The 19005-nt window shown below is 36.4% G+C and overlaps 1 protein-coding gene across 33 annotated transcripts in view; it reads right to left on the bottom strand.

The window, feature by feature from the left end:
• Positions 1–19005, bottom strand: part of WDFY3 (WD repeat and FYVE domain containing 3) — a 301952-nt gene that overhangs the window by 162623 nt on the left and 120324 nt on the right. For all 33 annotated transcript variants that reach the window (XM_078366917.1, XM_078366923.1, XM_078366915.1 and 30 more), the window contains 4 exons: positions 14407–14516; positions 8894–9055; positions 3498–3690; positions 1241–1427 (listed from right to left, as the gene is read on the bottom strand). In XM_078366917.1, coding sequence (XP_078223043.1) covers positions 1241–1427; positions 3498–3690; positions 8894–9055; positions 14407–14516 — 652 coding nt within the window. The remainder of the gene's footprint in view (positions 1–1240; positions 1428–3497; positions 3691–8893; positions 9056–14406; positions 14517–19005) is intronic.

Raw genomic sequence — 19005 nt, 5'->3', positions numbered from 1 at the left:
ATCCTGGTGCTTCCGGAGGCTAAGGCAGGAGAAATGCTTGAGGCTAGGAGTTTGGCACCAGTCTGGGCAACATAGGTTCTACCAAATAGATTTATTTATTTATAGACAGACAGACAGACAGACAGACAGACAGACAGACAGACAGACAGACAGACAGATAGATAGATAGATAGATAGATAGATAGATAGATAGATAGATAGCTGGGTGTAGCTACTTAGAAAACTAAGGTAGAAGGATGTCTTGAGTTTGAAAGTACATGAGCTATGATTAGCCACTGCACTCCAGCCTGGGAACACAATGAGACCAGGGAGGGGAGAAAAAGGAAGGGGGAAAGGCAGAGAGGGGAGCAGGGGAAAGAAGAGTGGGGAGGGAAGGAAGGAAGCGGGAGGAGAGGAAGGAAACAGTGGTGTCTTACAATAGATCAAATGATTTAAAAAGAACCAGTGGCCCAGGAATAGCTACTGAAAACTAATGAGTATCTTCTTGATAAAATCTGTAACCAACCACTTTCAAAGTATATGCACGAAACATTTGAAATGGAAAAGGGGGTTAGTAACATATTTTGAAATTACTAATCTGTTTCATATACACAATTATAAGGTTTCATTCCGTCTACGTAATTATTCTTGTTATTAACTACATCAATAAAAAGATTAGAAGTATTATAAAGATAACCAAAAATATAATTAAGTATAGTTTATACTTTAAGAATATGTTAATTAGTTCATCTAAATTCTTCTCCCTCAGCTACCAAAGAGTAGATTTATGCTTCATATCTAACCTCTCACTTCACCATGTTCGTGGCCTGCATTTGGCAATTTAACTCGAGATTCACTTTTCCACTCTGTTGGCAGAACAGGAGTAAGAAGACGGGAGTAGGCTCATGCCTATAATCTCAGAACTCTGGGAGGCTGAAGGATCGCTTGAGGCCAAGAGTTTGAGGCAACATAGCGAGATCGTGTCTCTATAAAAAATGTTTACAAATTAGCTGGGTGTGGTGGCATATGCCTGTAGCCTTGGCTACTTGGGAGGCTGAGGTGGGAGGACCATTTGAGCTCAGGAATATGAAGCTACAGTGAGCTGTGATCATACCAGAAAAAGAAGGGAATAAAGCCAGGTGTACATTAAATAAATGTTTCATTAAATTGCTTTTTTTCATAACCCCAAAATCACTTGTTGTCTTTGATAAAAAAGACTGAGTAGACATTCAAAACATATTATTAAATTGTGCAGTATTACCTAAGCAAGAGATCACAAAGAAAATTATATCCTTGCCATATCCGAAAATCATCCAGAAGTGTTTGGGAAACATCGCTGGAATCTTTGAGGAAACAAGAAAGCCCAGCAAACATTTCAACAATTTCTAGGGGAGACAGGTCATCTGATTGCTGCATATTCTGAACACATGTAGATAAACATTCTTTCTCTGTAAGAATAGATAATTAAATAAATATGTATTACTTCTGACAACTGCTTAAAAATTTTTAATTGTTAACCACTGTTTAATAAAACCTTAAATTTTAACACATCTGTAAAATACTATGAGATAAACATTACACATTCTTAAAGTCAATATGAGTCAGATGCACTGGGAAAGCACTGCCTGTAGGTAGTAAACAAAAGATAATACAATGTTTGTACATGTAATTTTTTCACATCATTACAAAATAGCCACTGCCAAATGATATTTTTGATCTTTTATACTGATACAGTAACAAGATGAAAAAAGCAAAAAACTATCTTCTTCTAAGTTTAAGAAGAAAAATCTAGCAATTAGTTAAAACTTTAAGTTAGAGAGAATATATAGCCTGGCCAACATGGTGAAATCCTGTCTCTACTAAAAAATATGAAAATTAGCCAAGTGTGGTGGAGTATGCCTATAGCCTCAGCTACTCAGGTGGCTGAGGCAGGAGAATCGCTTGAACCCAGGAGTCACAGATTGTAGTGAGCCGAGATCACACCACTGTACTGTACTCCAGCCTGGGTGACAGAGCGAGACCATCTCAAAATAAATAAAATAAAACAAAATAAAAATTAGAGAGAATATAGACCAATGAGATACAGAAATACTTCAGGAAATCAAATTTTTTTAATTTTATTTGTATATTACTAGTTTAAAACACAGTCTTATCCCCGACTCTGATGATTTGTGGCATTTGAAGGAAGACTTTCACTTTCTTATCTTTAGAGAAATTTATTTGTATAAAGAAACTTACCATTACATAATAAAAGCTAAGATTTAATAGAGGAATAGGAGGAAATAGACATTTAATAACTGACTCATATATTAGGTACCAGCTTTCACATATATCAGTTAATACGTGTGAGTTAACAAATTTGTGTATTAATTATTTTGAAAGAGTTTCAGGATAATAATATCAGGTAGTTCTCAACTTAATGATGGTTTGACTCAACATTTTTCTACTTTATGATGGTATGAAAACAACATGTATTCAGTAGAAACTATATTTCATGTACCCATGTAATCATTGTTTTCCACTTTCAGAATAGTATTGAAAAAATTTCATGAGATATTTAATAATTTATAATAAAGTTGATTTTGCATTAGATGATCTTATCCAACTATGGGCTAGCATAAGTGTTCTAGCTACTTTCAGGGCAGGCTAGGCTAACTTATGATGTTCGGCGGGTTAGGTGTATTAAATGTGTTTTCAACTTATGCTATTTTCAAATTTTGATGCATTTATTAGGACATGACCCCATCATAAATCGCGGAGTGTCTGTGTGTATATCAAATAAGTAGATTGCTTGAACTAAGGCAACTGTCTCCAAACAGACATTTTAAAAGATAGTTGAATATTACATATACGTTAAACTGACGGTGTCTTCTTATCCACCTAAATCCATCTATGCCACATCAGACAGATTATTACCTAGCGACTTGTGCAGTATCTTCAGAAAGACTGGTTACAGGAAATCAAAAAAAATTCTCTTATTCAGTAAAAGAAGAGAAAAGATTAGGCTGTAACACAGAACTTTCATTATATTATGACTAAATTTACACAACAATGACATTTTTTTTAACTCTTAGAAATATCCATTGTTGGCCAGGCGCAGTGGTTCACACCTGGAATCCTAGCATGTTGGGAGGCCAAGGAGGGTGGATCACAAGGTCAGGAGTTCAAGACCAGCCTGGCCAAGATGGTGAAACCCTGTCTCTACTAAAAATACAAAAATCAGCTGGGCATGGTGGCGGGTGCCTGTAATCCCAACTACTTGGGAGGCTGATGCAGAGAAGTAATTGAACCGGGAAGGCGGAAGTTTCAGTGAGATGAGATTGCACCACTGCACTCCAGCCTGGGTGACAGAGTAAGACTCTGTCTCAAAAAAAAAAAAAATGTCTTTTCTCTTGGCAAATTAATTTTTTATTTTAAAGAACAAGCTTTAGAAAACTGAAAGATAAAAATAAATCTATCATTAAATAAAGAAAAGTGGAAGAAATTTAGAACACTTAAATATACAAAGAGATATTCACCATGAATATACTTCACTACATTGACACTAAGACCATGACGAGATATGGTCATGAGGACTTCTCCAGCACTCTTTCTCCAAGGCAGGTTATAAGGAGGGCACCAAGAGGTTATTGCACTGAATAGAAGCTGGAGATCATCTTTCTGAGCCAGCTCCTCCGCAGGGGAAACAAAACTGCACAGTTTCACTAAGATCTAAAAAACAAAACAAAACAAAACAAGAGTGTATAAGCAAAAATCCAATAATCTGATTTAAAATTGGGCAAATGAGCTGAATGGACTTCTCTCAAAAGAAGACATAGAAATGACCAATAGGTATATGAAAAAATGCTCAACATCACTAATCATCAGGGAAATGAAAATTAAAACCACAATAAGGTATCACCTCAAGCCAGTTAGAATGGCTATTCTCAAAAAAGAACAGATGCTGGTGAGGATGTAGGAAAAGGGACTCCTATATACTGTTAGTGAGAATATAAATTAGTACAGCCATTATGAAAAACAGTATGGAGCATCCTCAGAAAAGTAAAAGAGAACTACCATATGATCTAGCAATAGCACTACAGGGTATATATATAGAAAGGAAATGATATGACTATGTCAAGGATATAACTGCACTTCTGTGTTTAATGCAGTGCTATTCCCAATAGCCAAAATATGGAATCAACCTAAGTATCCAACAGATCAATGGATAAAGAAAACATGGAATATAAACACAATCTAATACTATTCAGCCATAAAAAAGAATGAAATTTTATCATTCAAGGCAACATGGATAAGCTCGGAGGACATTATGCTAAGAACAATAATTCAGGCACAGAAAGATGAGTATTGAATGCTTTCATTCATATGTAGAAGCTTTAAAACGTTGATCTCATAATAGTAAAGAGGAGAATTTTGGTTACCAAATTCTACTCTTTGGTAGGTAAGGGAAGGGGATGAGAAAAGGGGAGGGGGGGCTAGCCAAAGGCTGGTTAAGGGAGACTAAAGTACAGCTAGACAGGAGTAAGTTCCAGTGTTCTATAGCACTATAGGGTGATATTATTTTAAAAAGCAATTTATTGTATATTTTTAAATAGCTAGAAGAATGAATTTTGAATGTTCCCAATGTGAAGAAACGATAAATGTTCAAGGTGATGGATATATTATGCTAGTTACCCTGATTTAATCATTACACATTGTATGCATAAAAATTATTACCCTGTGACCTATAAATATGTGCAATTATTATTTGTCAATTAAAATAATGAAAGTTAAAAAAAAATCGAAGAGTGCATGTAAGTAAATGAATGGGTAATTATGTTATGACACCTAATTATACCAGCTTATTTTTTAGAAAACATTTACTATCCTATCTTCACTCTAATATTTTTGCATACCTTGGCTTGAAATACAATAAAACATCATTGCCTTTCCAAGTTGACATTTTATTTTTCTAACTTAGTTCTTTAATTTTTAGTTTGCCACAGGTGAAATGTAATTTTCTTCTCCAAAAAGAAAATTCTTTTTTAGGAAAAAAAAGAAAATAAAAATAGATCTTTAAAAGTAAAGATATTTTGAAATTGTTTCACTTTTCTATACAAGTAATAGGAGATATTAGAGTAATACAAATAATCTTCATTTCAAAGTATTTTAAAATTACATCTAAAACCTAAAGTCTGATGTTCAAAGAAGACTCAAGACTTCTTAAATTCTGGAAAGAGAACTTATTTTTTAACTGTGATTTGCAGAATATACACTACACAAGGGCACAGAGCATTAAGAGCCTGCCACTTGGGGAATTCAGCAATGGCTTCTGCCCTCAATGGGCTCTTCTTTCTAATACAAGTTCAAGTTAGGAAAAGTTAACTCTTCGTCTCTTTGCTAAATTTTCTCATCTAAATATTTTTTAAAAATATATAATATGAATAAAATAACCATAATTTATGACATCATTTTATTTTCTTGAAAAAGAATGCTTCATGAAATTTTTTATTTCAGCATCAATAGGAAAATCTCAGCCAGGAGTGGTGGCTCGCGCCTGTAATCCCAATACTTTGGGAGGTCCAAGATAGAAGGATTGCTTGAGTCCAGGATTTTGAGACTCACCTGGGCAACATGGTAAAAGTCCAACTCTACAAAAAATTAGCTAGGCATAGTGGCATGTGCCTGTAGTCCCACCTACTTAGGAGGCTGAAATGGAAGGAACACCTGAGCCCAGGAGGCTGAGGCTGCAGTGAGCTGTGATCATGCCACTGCACTTGAGTCTGGGTGACAGAGTGAAGCCCTGTCCCAAAAAAGAAAAGAAAAGAAAAAAAACATGCTCAATAGAAAGTGGTATTTGAAATATCACGTTTTATCTGAGAAAACTAGGTCTTCCTCTTCCTATTTCCTTCAAATGCAAAAACTTGCTTAGATATAAAAGCTTTCTAATCCATAGCTGCCAAGTATCAGAAAGGAAAAAAGATTTAAGAATTCATAAAAACAATAAAATATTTTTAAAAATCACTAAATATGGCACCCTTCTCACCAAATGCCTGGAGAAACTGCTGGATACCAAAAGTCCATTAATATGTGTAATATGTCACCATCTTTTACCATATGTGAATACAGATAGTTAAATGCAACAAAAAGGTATATTCTCTCAAAATGATTATACATTTTGTTGGTTCTAACACTGCCTTATGTGATTAGAGGGACAGATGCCAGTTTTCTAATTTGGAACATAGAAAACAAACCCAAAAATAACAAAATACTTTTTTACAAATCAAATCACTGTTCTCAACATGGGTGCAAGGATTCCTTTAATTTATTGACTCCTAAGATAATTGGTTCATCTTCATAGGCAGAAGGATTCTTACAAATAATCTCATAATCCTTTCATTTTACAGAACAGAAAACTGTAAAGTCAATTTCTCATTCCTGGCCAGGCACGGTAGTTCACGTCTGCAACCCCCAAAATAATCCCAGCACTTTGAGAGGCTGAGGCAGGATGAACACTTAAGCCCAGGAGTTCGAGACCAACCTAGTCAATATGGCAAAACCCTGTATCTACTAAAAACAAAAAAATTAGCCAGGCATTGTAGTGCAGCTTGTAATCCCAGCTACTGGGATGGCTGAGGCAAGAGAATCACATGAACTCAAGAGGCGGAGGTTGCTGTGAACCAAGACTGTGCCACTGCATTCCAGCCTGGGAGACAGAGCAAGACTCTCCAAAAAAAGTTTCTCATTCCTCTCTGCCTCTTCAATAACCACTTATATTTGTAAGATCTCTGATACAAAAGTCCAACCAAGTGTGGCAGAGCAATAATTGGCCACATCAATAACAACAACAAAAAAAAAACTGAATGCCTGCATGAAGCATTACCAAATGCTAAAGTCCCAGGAAACCATCTGTCACATAATACAAACGTAAGGATTTCACCTATTTTAAAACATTTAATAAGTTTGTCTCAATTGGTTTCCTAGACACAATTAACTAGCCTGCAATGAGGAACTAAAACAAAGAAAGTTATATACTAGAAGGAGCACTGAACTAGGAGTTGGAAGAATGAGATTTTTATCACTGTTACTCGCCTACTGTGGATCATAAACCGGAATATTAGTTTCTACAACTGTAAATGAGGAGATTGATTTAAATTATCTTTTCCGTCCATTTTGGCGTTCATATGCAATGACTTCAGTATGCTGAAGTGACTCCCACATGATTGAAAGTCAGTACCTGGTTTTCGAATAGAAATAATTTTTTTAAAAAACTGCTATGCTTACTTATGTATTAATAGCACAAAATGCAGATTCCATTTATTACCTAAGGAATTAGGTAGTTCTTTAAAAGGAGTTTATTGAAATGAGACTGCTATTCTAATCCGCAAAGACTAACCCACTACGATCATAGGGAGTATCTTCAAGCAGCTTTAATTCCTATGTGATTTACTCCTTCATTTATTCCCAATGCTTTTCTCATCCAATCTATTTCAGGAGTCAGACAGATCTTATTTCTAATCCCATTTCTGCCATTTGCTCATGTAATCATTTTAGGGAAAAACAAAAGCTCTGAAATTGTGGGGTTATCTTGCAAATTGAGATGTGAGATGAGATATGTTAACCACAAGCACAACAGTATCTAATAGGTCAAGTGTTCAATAAACATTGATTTCGTATTTTACTTGATAATCTCATTCTTTTACTTTCTGAAACTGTCTTTGTCTCACTCTTTCTTGTCCTTTCATAACTACCACCTCTACAAAGCAGAGTCATTCTTACAGTAGAGCCCAGTAACACGAGGTGCAACCATTACTCTACACAGCTCTATCTTTTCACTGTTCTGTTCTCTTCTACTCTCAGTTGTGGTGATGGTGGCGGCAGCAGTAATCACAGTCACTTCTCCTTCAGATTTATTGTGTGTTAAGCTGAAAACTACCTTTACATATTATTTCATTAAAGCCTCAAAAAACCTTTTAGGTAGATATCATTTTCATTTTACAGGTGCAAAATCTGTATCTCAGATGAACTAGCTATAGAAAACTAAATCCAAACATGTTATTGTTTTTAACTGTTGATTAGGTTAAAAACATGTAAAATATACCATTTTAAGTGTGTCGTACAGTAGTGTTAACTATATGTACACTGTTGTGCAACAGAACTTCATCTTGCAAAACTGAATCATAATTCCTATAGAAAAATAATTAACTTTTCTTCTTTCCCTTAGTTCCTAGCCACCAGTATTCTACTTTGTTCTACCTATATAACTACTTTAGATACATCATATCCGTGGAATCATGCAGCATTTGTCTTTTTGTGTCAAATGTTGTTTTTTTTTAATACTATATTAGACAAATGGACAGTTATATTCTAGATGTTTGTCAGTTGCTTCCTTTGACAATTTTCTCCCAAGAAAGGATATCATACATGATGACTATATTCCAGGTTAGCTAATAAAGGCCTATCACACATTTATTAACCCACAATGCTATTAAAAGAACAGTGCTAACAGTGGAAAAGAAGAACTTTACTGGCAGGGCAGAGGAGGAGGCAGCCACCACTAAAGTAAACTATCTTTACAACTGAAATATTTATAGGCTAGGGACTTCCTGTATATAAACAGCAACTAGATAGAATTTCCAGACCTAAGAAATATTACCCAAATCTTTATATCATTTTCAAGAGTTTTTCTTGCTTAGTTCATTTTAGAGGCATTGCCTATATATCAAATGTAATCTTAATAGCTGCATCTGTTCAGAGAAACAAACTTGCTAATGACTCACTCAAATATTCCTGCAGATTCAAAAAATGTTATGAGATAAAGTCATACTATCATAAATAAAATGAAATACGATCTAAACAAATGGAATATGTAGAACATCTATTTAGGAAGTGCACCCACTTTACATTAAATAGGGTGGAATAGCACCTTCCATACCTGTACAAAAACTTTCTGGAGTAGTCCTCGACGTTCTGCTAGAGGTAGCTCATTCTGTGCACCTCCAACTGCCTCAGGCACATGTGGAAGGTCAAAAAACAGATATAAACATTTAACCAGGGTGGAAGGCACTGACATTGTTGTCATGCAGTCCACGGTTTTCTGGAAAACAAACCAATAAATAAGTGAATAGATAGACACAACTATAATTGGTACAGACAAATAATTCATAAATTTTAACCCAGAAAATTATGTATTAACATAACTTTTTAAATGTATGTTAAGAATTCAAAAATGACTAAAAGTGAAGACATACACAACTTTGCATTTGGACAATTTTGCTTTAACCAAATAGAATAAGTTTGTTATATGGTAAATTATCAATTAAAGTTAATATTTATTTAATAAAAAGTATCATGTTTTAAGAAGCATAAGCTTTAGGATTTAGAAAAACAGGCTCTTAATAACATTGAACTTCAGCAAACTACTTAATTCTGCTGAGATTAACTTTCCTTTCTTTCTCTCTCTCTCTCTCTCTCTCTCTCTCTCTCTCTCTTTCTTTCTTTTCTTCTTTTTTTTCTTTTTGAGACAGAGTCTTGCTCTGCTGCCAGGCTTGAGTACAGTGGTGTGATCTAGGCTCACTGCAACCTCTGCCTCCTGGGTTCAAGCGATTCTCCTGCCTCAGCCTCCCGAATAGCTGGGATTACAGGCATACACCACCAAGTCAAGCTAATTTTTGTATTTTTTTTTTTGAGACGGAGTTTTCGCTCTTGTTACCAAGGCTGGAGAGCAATGGCGCGATCTCGGCTCACCGCAACCTCCGCCTCCTGGGTTCAGGCAATTCTCCTGCCTCAGCCTCCTGAGTAGCTGGGATTACAGGCACACGCCACCGTGCCCAGCTAATTTTTTCTATTTTTAGTAGAGATGGGGTTTCACCATGTTGACCTGGATGGTCTCAATCTCTTGACCTCGTGATCCATCCGCCTTGGCCTCCCAAAGTGCTCGGATTACAGGCTTGAGCCACCGCCCCCGGCCGCTATTTTTTGTCTTTTTAGTAGAGACGGGGTTTCACCATGATGGCCAGGATTGTCTCGATCTCTTGGCCTTGTGATCCGCCTGCCTTGGCCTCCCAAAGTGCTGGGATTATAGGCATGAGCCACTGCACCTGGCCTCACTTTCATTTTTTACAAAAATACATAGAATTATACACCATGGGCCAGGCTCAGTGGCTCATGCCTATAATACCAGCACTTGGGAGGTTGAGGTGGGCAGATCACCTGAGGTCAGGAGTTCAAGACCAGCCTGGCCAACACAGTGAAAATCCATCTCTACCAAAAATACAAAAATTGGCCAGGTGTGGTGGCAGGCACAAAATCCCACCGACTTGGGAGGCTGAGGTAGGAGGACTGCTTGAACCCGGGAGGTGGAAGTTGCAGTGAGTTGAAACTGCACCACTGCACTCCAGCCTGGAAACAAGAGCAAAAGTCCATCTCAAAAAAAAAAAGAATTATATACACTTCTCAGGGTTAACATGAGAATTATGTAAGATAACAAATACAAAGATACCGTAAGCACTAAATTGTATATTAATTGTTGCTTTACTATTATTTTTATCTTTATTCTCATTATAGATTTTTAAGGCTGGAAAGACACTTAAGAGATAAAGCCATCACTGACACTAATTCATCTCCACATTATTTTCAAAGATACACAGAGAAGAAATTCTAGACCTTCTTACAGTAAATATTTCAACAATATTAAATACGATATAATATTTATCAAAATTTTCCACGGTGCAGTTTGGAACAAAACGTTTAACTGAATTAGAGATCAATAGACTGGCATAATCTGTTGATTAGTTTATTTACTTTCTCATAACACATTTATGGAGTGTCCAGGGAATGTCAGGCTGTGTGCTGGAAGCTGGGCATGCAAAGACAAAGCACCTCTGTCCTTCAAAAGATCACAGTTGACAGGAAATTGTAGAGTCCTAAGTAACTACGACTTAATATCTTAAGATTTCAGTCTAACCATGGTAGTACATACAGACTAACATAAAATGGATTCACCAACATGGCCAGGAATGGTATTAAAACATATGAGGAATTAAAATAAAAAGGGAAAGATCACCTGGAAGAGACATAGGAGGTCAGGCCACACAGTACAGTATTTTTGAGGAACCACAGAGTCCAAAAATGCTGACTCCTGAAGAGCCACAATAATGACTAACCTTGAATTAGTGTTTACTATATAACAGGCATAAGACTAATAAGCACTTTAGATACATCATCTGATCTATTCCTTAAGTCAACCCATGAGGCAGACGCTTCATTTCTGAAATAAGGATCATTTTTGAACTGAGGTTTGTTACTTACATACCCTGCTTGAGGTCGGAGGGCTGGTTAAGTGGCCTACAAAGTGTGTAAGCTCAATGACTTACAAAAACAGTCATGGCAGGGGGTGGTGGCTCAGGCCAGTAATCCCAGCACTTTGGGAGGCCAAGGGCGGGTGGATCACGAGGTTAGGAGATCAAGACTATCTTGGCTAACACAGTGAAACCTCGTCTCTACTAGAAATATAAAAAATTAGTCAGGCATTGTGGCATGTGCCTGTAGTCCCAGCTACTCAGGAAACTGAGGCAGGAGAATCGCTTGAACCAGGAGGTAGAGGTTGCGGAGGTTGCAGTAAGCCGAGATCGCACCACTGCACTCCAGTCTGCCTGAAAGAGCAAGACTCTGTCTCAAAAAAAAAAAAAAAGAACAGAAAAGAAAATAGTGTCACATTTTATTTTGTTGGCAATGATGACCCAATGAAGTGCTCCAAACAAAAAAGTAAAAAAAGTAAAAGAACTAGATTTCAGAAAATTAGCTGGTGGTAATACAGATCATAAATTAAATATAGAGACCAAGAAGGCAAGTGTAATTAGGAAACCAACCCTCCAAACCACATGAGAAATGGGGCCAAAACTAACGCAGTAGCAGGTGATGAAGAAGAGAGAGCTTCAAGACTACCTCTTAAAGGTGTGGCCCCTTTCTATACACTCAATATACCATTTCTTGTCTCAAATACTCTAAACCGTTCGTTCTATTCACCTGCGACTTATTATCTCTTAACACACTTATGTTACCATACATTAATGTTCAGTTTAAACACCTGCTATGTCTCAAAGTTTACTGAACTCCTCATCTTTCCTCCTACCATCACCTTCAAAATGTTTAACTCTCACATTTCTATTTTCAATACTACTATATATGTCCCATTATTAAATATTATGGTATTATCTTTCTCTGTTTCATCTCTGTCATCTACACAATGAGTCGGGACCATGTTTTGGTCAACTCTGTATATTGCTACTATCAGCAGAAAATAGTACTCAAACAAAAAAGGCAGCTCCAAACATAACATTCCAGATAGATTATTACTAGCATTAGCTTGCCACTAAGCAAACCGGTATGATGTTTCATTTTCATCTTTATTGTAGATAGACTGAACATATAACTTGGCATCTAAACTTGTAAGTTTTTAAATGATTAGGTTTTTATAGAAAATATAAATAAATGTAGAAAACTATATTAAAATTTAATATTACTTATATTAAATATGAATAGTATATATTTAAATTATATAAAGTTTTAATAGCAAATAAAGATATGCTATTCTAAACCAAATTTTGGTATAGGAACATATGGACATTATAGCTACCATCAACAGCAAACAAAATTGAGATTTTGTTATTTATCCAGTGTAGTCAGATACATGAAAACAATGAATGGTCTACTCTGGGACCATTTGAAGATTCTTAGAGTAACCAACCATCTCCATTTGCCTGAGACTGGGCAGTCTCCTGAGATGCAGGCTTTCCTTTCCTAAAACCTGGAAAATCCCAGGAACTCCAGGACAGGTTAGTCACACTATTCCCTGACTTTTAAAAAAAAAAAAAAGAGGCTCGGGTATGGTGGTTCATGCTTGTAATCCCACTACTGTGGGAGGCCAAGGCAGGCAGATCAGCTGAGATGAGGAATTTGAGATCAGCCTGGCCAATATGGTGAAACCCCTTCTCTACTAAAAATACAAAAATTAGCTGGGCTTGGTGCCACAAGCCTGTAATCCCAGCTACTTGGGATGCTAAGGCAGGAGAATCACCTGAATTTGGGAGGCGTAGTGAACCAAGAGGTTCAGTGAACCAAGATCGCACCATTGCACTCCACTCCAGCCTGGGTGACAGAGCAAGACTCTGTTTCCAAAAAAAAAAAAAGGAAAAAGAAAAAGAAAAAACATAGCAAAGACATTAAAAAGAAAACAGATCATTCAGAGGAGAAAATAAGAGATATTGACTTTGGGTTACTGACAGGTTTCAGGATATAGTTACTAAGACATATGCACTGTATCTGCTGTGGCCAGTCACATGGTACGATGATGTTACAGTTACCTAGGTCCATTATTAAATGATGGGAGGTGTTTGAAAGTCCACTGTAACTTAGACAACAGACATTCCCAAGACTGGTACTGACTTTGGTAGGTAATTATACTCTGGATTTTAGAAGGCTAAATAAACCTCCTTCATCCCCAATATCAAAGGCCAAAAATCAGGTATCAAAATAGCTCATTAATGAGTAAATGCAACATATTTCATGACAGGTACTTAGGCTGATTTAGAGGAAGTGAAAAGCAATCTGCAGAATAAATCAAATGAGAAGAAAATATAGATTATTCTAAAAATGTCAATGTTTCCTTATTTTCCATAAAAATTTAAAACAATTTTCCATGTCATTTATTCTTTATTAGCTGAGTGACCTTAGAGAAAGAATGATTTCTTTATTTTTCCTAAGCCAGAGTTTTCCTAACACAGGTGACAAAAGTGTTAAGCTGGGTCTGATAGACCCAGAGCTCCTAGGCTACTTGCCTCTAGCAAGTAGTGGTCTATCCCTTTGCCCAGAAAGCTTTACAAGTGGTATCATTTTAAAAAGTTCATTTCAGAGACAGGGTCTCACTCTGTCACCGAGGCTGGGGTACAGTGGTGAGATTATGGCTCACTGTAGCCTTGACCTCTCAGGCTCAAGCAATCCTCTTGCCTCAGCCTCTGAACAGCTGGGACTTCAGGTACAGGCCTCTATGCTCAGTTAACATTTTTTTAAAAAAAGAGATAGGGGTCTATGTTGCTCAGACTGGTCTCAAACTTCTGGGCTCAAGCAATTCTCCCAGCATGGCCTCTCAAAGTGCTACAATTACAGGTGTGAGCCATGGAGCCCAGTCACAAATGGTTATGTCCTATGTGTGTTACAACATATCAAGATGGAAAAGACTGCTCTAAGCCATTCATTTCCTTATGAGTAAGATGCATAAAACATCAAGATCCTCACAGAGATGTTGTGAGAAGCATAATACAATGTTTTAAAAGAGTTAGAATACAAATGATTATCATAATATCTCATTTATGATACATTTAATGACAAAATCACAAGAGAGGCTATAAAAAGAGGCTGAGTTATCAAACATGAAAACTAAGAACTTACCTGACCAGAGGAAGCTAACAAATTAATTGTCGTCAGAAGCATCCAGCCTCTACTGGCTTCTTCACTCTGATTGATCTCTAGGAACTGGACGATGGCCCGACTTGCAGCCTCTATAAAACAAAAGGGAAAGCCATTAAGTGGGGGAAAAGTCACATATAAAGAGGTTCTTCTTTAAAACCTACCAAGGAAATGAAAAATTACTTAGCACATAATTATATCAGCACTATTACATATGGAAAATTTTTAAAAATAGCAATGTTTTAATGGTATTCATAAATGTTTATATCATTAATACAGAAATGTAAACACCAACCTATGTATTTCAGGGAAAGTTATGACAGCAGGAAATCAACAAGTCATGGAAGAGGTGAAATTTGAGCTAAACCTGTCTAGAAAACAAGTACATGTTTATCCAGGAAGTGAGGGCGAGTAAGGATGCAGAGAGAATAGGAGTACAGCAATAAAACAGAAGAGTGGCTAGAGGAATGAGTCTGAGACACATAGATCAGGACAAACTTGTGTAATAGCACTTGCTTAACATTATGGAAGAGCACTGTTGAGAAGTAGAGCCTAATACCAACAATAGTGATTAAAAAAATAAAGATGCCTAATTATAAAGGAGGGCAAGCTACTGGTTGTATTTGGTTTTTTTGGGCAAGAGGGAACAAATAGTTTCTTGAGTAAAGGAGATGAAGAAAGGATTATAACTAAGACTATTAATAGTATAGTAGTAATGCGTATGACAGACTGGAAGGCTAAGAAGACTGGTGAGAGGGAAATAAAATTAAGAGGTTGCCTAAGTAATACACACAGGAGTAACTTGAACAGCTGACAGTAGGAAGAGAGAAATTGTGAAATACGTAAGACAGCCAATCATAGAACTGCAGACTTGGAAGAATCTTCAAAAGTAAATTTAGTTGATGTTTTTATTATAGAGATGGGTAAACAGAGAAATCTCTAAATATGTACCTAATTTCATCAGCATGGTTTGCCAATTTTTATAGTAATACATGACAGAAGTTAAAATTGTCAGAAAATAAGTCCAATTTGGTCGGGTGCAGTGGCTCACACCTATAATCCCAGCACTTTGGAAGGCTGAGGTGGGCAGATCATTGGAGGTCAGGAGTTTGAGACCCACCTGGCCAACATGGTAAAACCTCATTTGTACTAAAATACAAAAATTAGGCAGGCATGGTGTCATGAGCCTGTAATCCCAGCTACTTGGGAGGCTGAGGCAGGAGAATCGTTTGTACCCAGGAAGCAGAGGTTGCAGTAAGCTGAGATTATGCCACTGTACTCCAGCCTGGGTGACAGAGTGAGACTCCAGGAACTAACTGGGTAAAAACTAATATATACTTAACACACTTCATAAAGAAGTAAAAAGTTGAAAATAAGATTTAGGTTACCTTAGATGTATTTTTTTCTTAAATTCAACATAAAATCAAAGTGTCTTAATAAATAACTGACTACAAGACTTACACATGATTCTGCACTGAGCATATTTCATCTCTGTAAACGTCTAGTTGAGGGAACATTTTAACAGGAAAATTTTAAAAATAGCTTCTTTTTATTAAGTCTTAACTATATATCAAGGATTGTGTTAAGTACTTGTGAATTTAACTTATTTAATCTTTACAAGAACACTGTGAGTTATTTTCTACTAATATATCTCTTATAATAGTATAAACTAAGAAATGCAGAGGATAAGTAATTTGCCTACAATCACATAGCTAGTCAGTGAACTCATATTTGAATCCAGGCTCTCCAATCTGTAAATGATAAAAATGGTGATTAAAAAATTTGACTGGAGCTACGTGTGGTGGCATCTGCTTGTAGTCCCAGTTACTTGGGAGGCTGAGGTGGGAGGATCACTTAAGCTCAGAAGTTCAAGGCCAGCCTGGGCAACATGTTATACACCGTGTATAATTTTTAAAAAATTTACTGGGAAAGAAGAAAACAAACAGAAAGAAGCCCAGTTATCAGTATCTCCTAAATGTTGAAATTACTATGTGATCATGTTTACTGATTTATAGTCCCTTTAAAAAATAAACACCACAGAAGCAGGCACTTTGTAAGCTTTATTCACTGCTGATCTGCAGTATCTAGCACATTACTTGGCACTAAACAGGTATACAATAAATATATGATAAGTAAATCAACCTTACCAAAAATGGTAATAACAGAAAAACTGAACTCAAGTTCTTGTGAGCATCAGGTGATTTGAACTTACTATAGTAAGAGGGATTCCTAAAAGTTTTGAAAAGGGGAGTTACACAAAGAAAGCAATGTTTAAGCCTGAGTAAATTGTGAAAATATCATTAGAGAAACAAGAAAACAAATGAAAGAATATAATGAGAAACCTACTTTAGAAACATTGGGCCAGGCGCAGTGGCTCCTGCCTGTAATCCCAGTACTTTGGGAGGTCGAGGCAGGTGGACCACATGAGGCAGGGAGTTCAAGACCAGCTTGACCAACATGGAGAAACCCCATCTCTACTAAAAATTACAAAATTAGCCAGGAGTGGTGGTGCATGCCTGTAATCCCAGCTACTTGGGAGGCTGAGGCAGGAAAATCCCTTGAACCCAGGAGGCAGAGGTTGCAGTGAGCCAAAATTGCACCATTGCACTCCAGCCTGGGGCAACAAGAGCAAAACTGTCACAAAAAAAAAAAAAAAGAAGAAGAAAGAGGAGAGAGGAAAGGGGAGAGTGAAGGAGAAAGGAGAAGGGAGAGGGAAGAGGGAAGAAGGGACAGGGGAGAGGGGAGAGGAAGAAGGAAAGAGGAAAGGAAAGGGAAAGGGAAAGGAGAGAAAGAGAAAGAAAGAGGAATGGAGGGGGGAAGGAAGGAAGGAAGGAAGGAAGGAAGGAAGGAAGGAAGGAAGGAAGGAAGGAAGGAAGGAAGGATGGTTCATTGGTTTTAGGTCATTGTAAAAACTGACTTACAAATTGACTTACAAGTATTTCGTGCAGCCTACAAAGGAGCCAACAATTTGCAATGGGCTATATAACATGAACCCATTTTGTTGATGGTAATTAAATATCCAGGTATGGAAGACAATTACTTCCTAGTTGGTTAAAACTCTCAAACAAAAGCTGACTGACATTCAATGATTTCTTTGTCTAGGCCTCTTCATGATTTATGACTTTTACTTTAAATTGTGCTGTCCTACTTTAAGAGAAAAGGCAAAACCAAGTTATCTTCCTGATACAGAAGCTAGAAACCCAAGGTGAGTGGAGAGGAGGGAATAGCGGAGGGGGCGGCACATTTCCAATGAACCTGGATTCCATCCATATTACTTAACACCATTAACTTTAAAAGAAAATGGGAAAGTATGTATTTTCACTATTCAAAAAGTTGTCAGATATGGACAATGAACGTTAATGCTTGTTTTGAGAAGCAAAACTCCAAAAATCTACTCTTGGTTTGAAACAGTTCTTGATATCAGATCAATGCTGGACCTTTATAATTCAAGTGTGGGATTTCTTACGTTTTGGTTAACAATAACATTAAGGGAATCTTCAAGATAAGAAAAGACAAACAATAGGGAAAAAGCCAATGTTCGATTTGTTATTAAACATTACAATATGTTCAATGAATTGTTGGGTTAATGAAATAAGATAATGCACATGAAAATAAATTTTAAAAGAACAAGACAGTGTAATCATTAACATATGTGCCTTCAAGTTCTTCACCAACTTAGTAACAATTACTCTTTTTGGAGAGGATAGAGAAGACTTTAAGTTACACCAGCAATAATGTTAAATTATGTTATCTGGCTTTGAGCTACAGACTCCTACAGAAAAAGAGATCTGGATAGGGTTGAGGTTGAATGATATGGGGAGATTTCAAACTCCATTGACAAAACAAACTGTCTTTATCTAACAAATATATTTTGTTATTTTGTAAAGAATAGCATAATTTTATCACTGTAAAGAAAGAAGTATTTTATTTTCACCTATCAATTTCAATATGTGTCAGTCAGAATATTTCAAAGGCATTTCCAATTTTTTTATTGTATTGTATTATTTTTTATTTTTTTGAGACAAGGTCTCACTCTATTATCCAGGCTGGAGTGCATGATTACGGCTTACTGCATGCAGCCTCAACCTCCTCAACTCAAGGAATTCTCCCACCTCAGTCCCCCATGTAGCTGGGACTAACAGTATGCACCACCATGCTTGGCTAATTTAAATTTTTTTTTTTTTTTTTTTTTAGAGACAGGGTCTTGCTGTCTTGCCCAGGCTGGTCTCAAAGTCCTGAATTCAAGTGATCCTCCTGCCTTGGCCTCCCTAAGTATGGGGATTACGGGTGTGAGATACTATACCCAGCCTCATTTTTTATTTTAAATGAGGTGAGGAGCTCATTTTAAAAGTATATAGCATTTAGTGCTATCTTAAAAAAATTATGTATACTACCAAGCAATTTTAAATAAATCCACCATAAATCAAATGGTTTCTTAAAACTTTGGGAAAAAAATGCCCACTACTAGTCAGAAACATATTGATCTTTTAATTTCAATAATATTTAACAAATACAAATATAAATGATTTAACTTAAGTTTTTAAGAGTTAATGAATGAATATATTAATATTAACCCATCTT

Source organism: Callithrix jacchus, chromosome 3 (assembly GCF_049354715.1).
Source record: "Callithrix jacchus isolate 240 chromosome 3, calJac240_pri, whole genome shotgun sequence".
NCBI lineage: Eukaryota > Metazoa > Chordata > Mammalia > Primates > Cebidae > Callithrix > Callithrix jacchus.
Note: the sequence above shows the minus strand (reverse complement) of the source record. Positions and strands in the feature narration are given on the sequence as shown.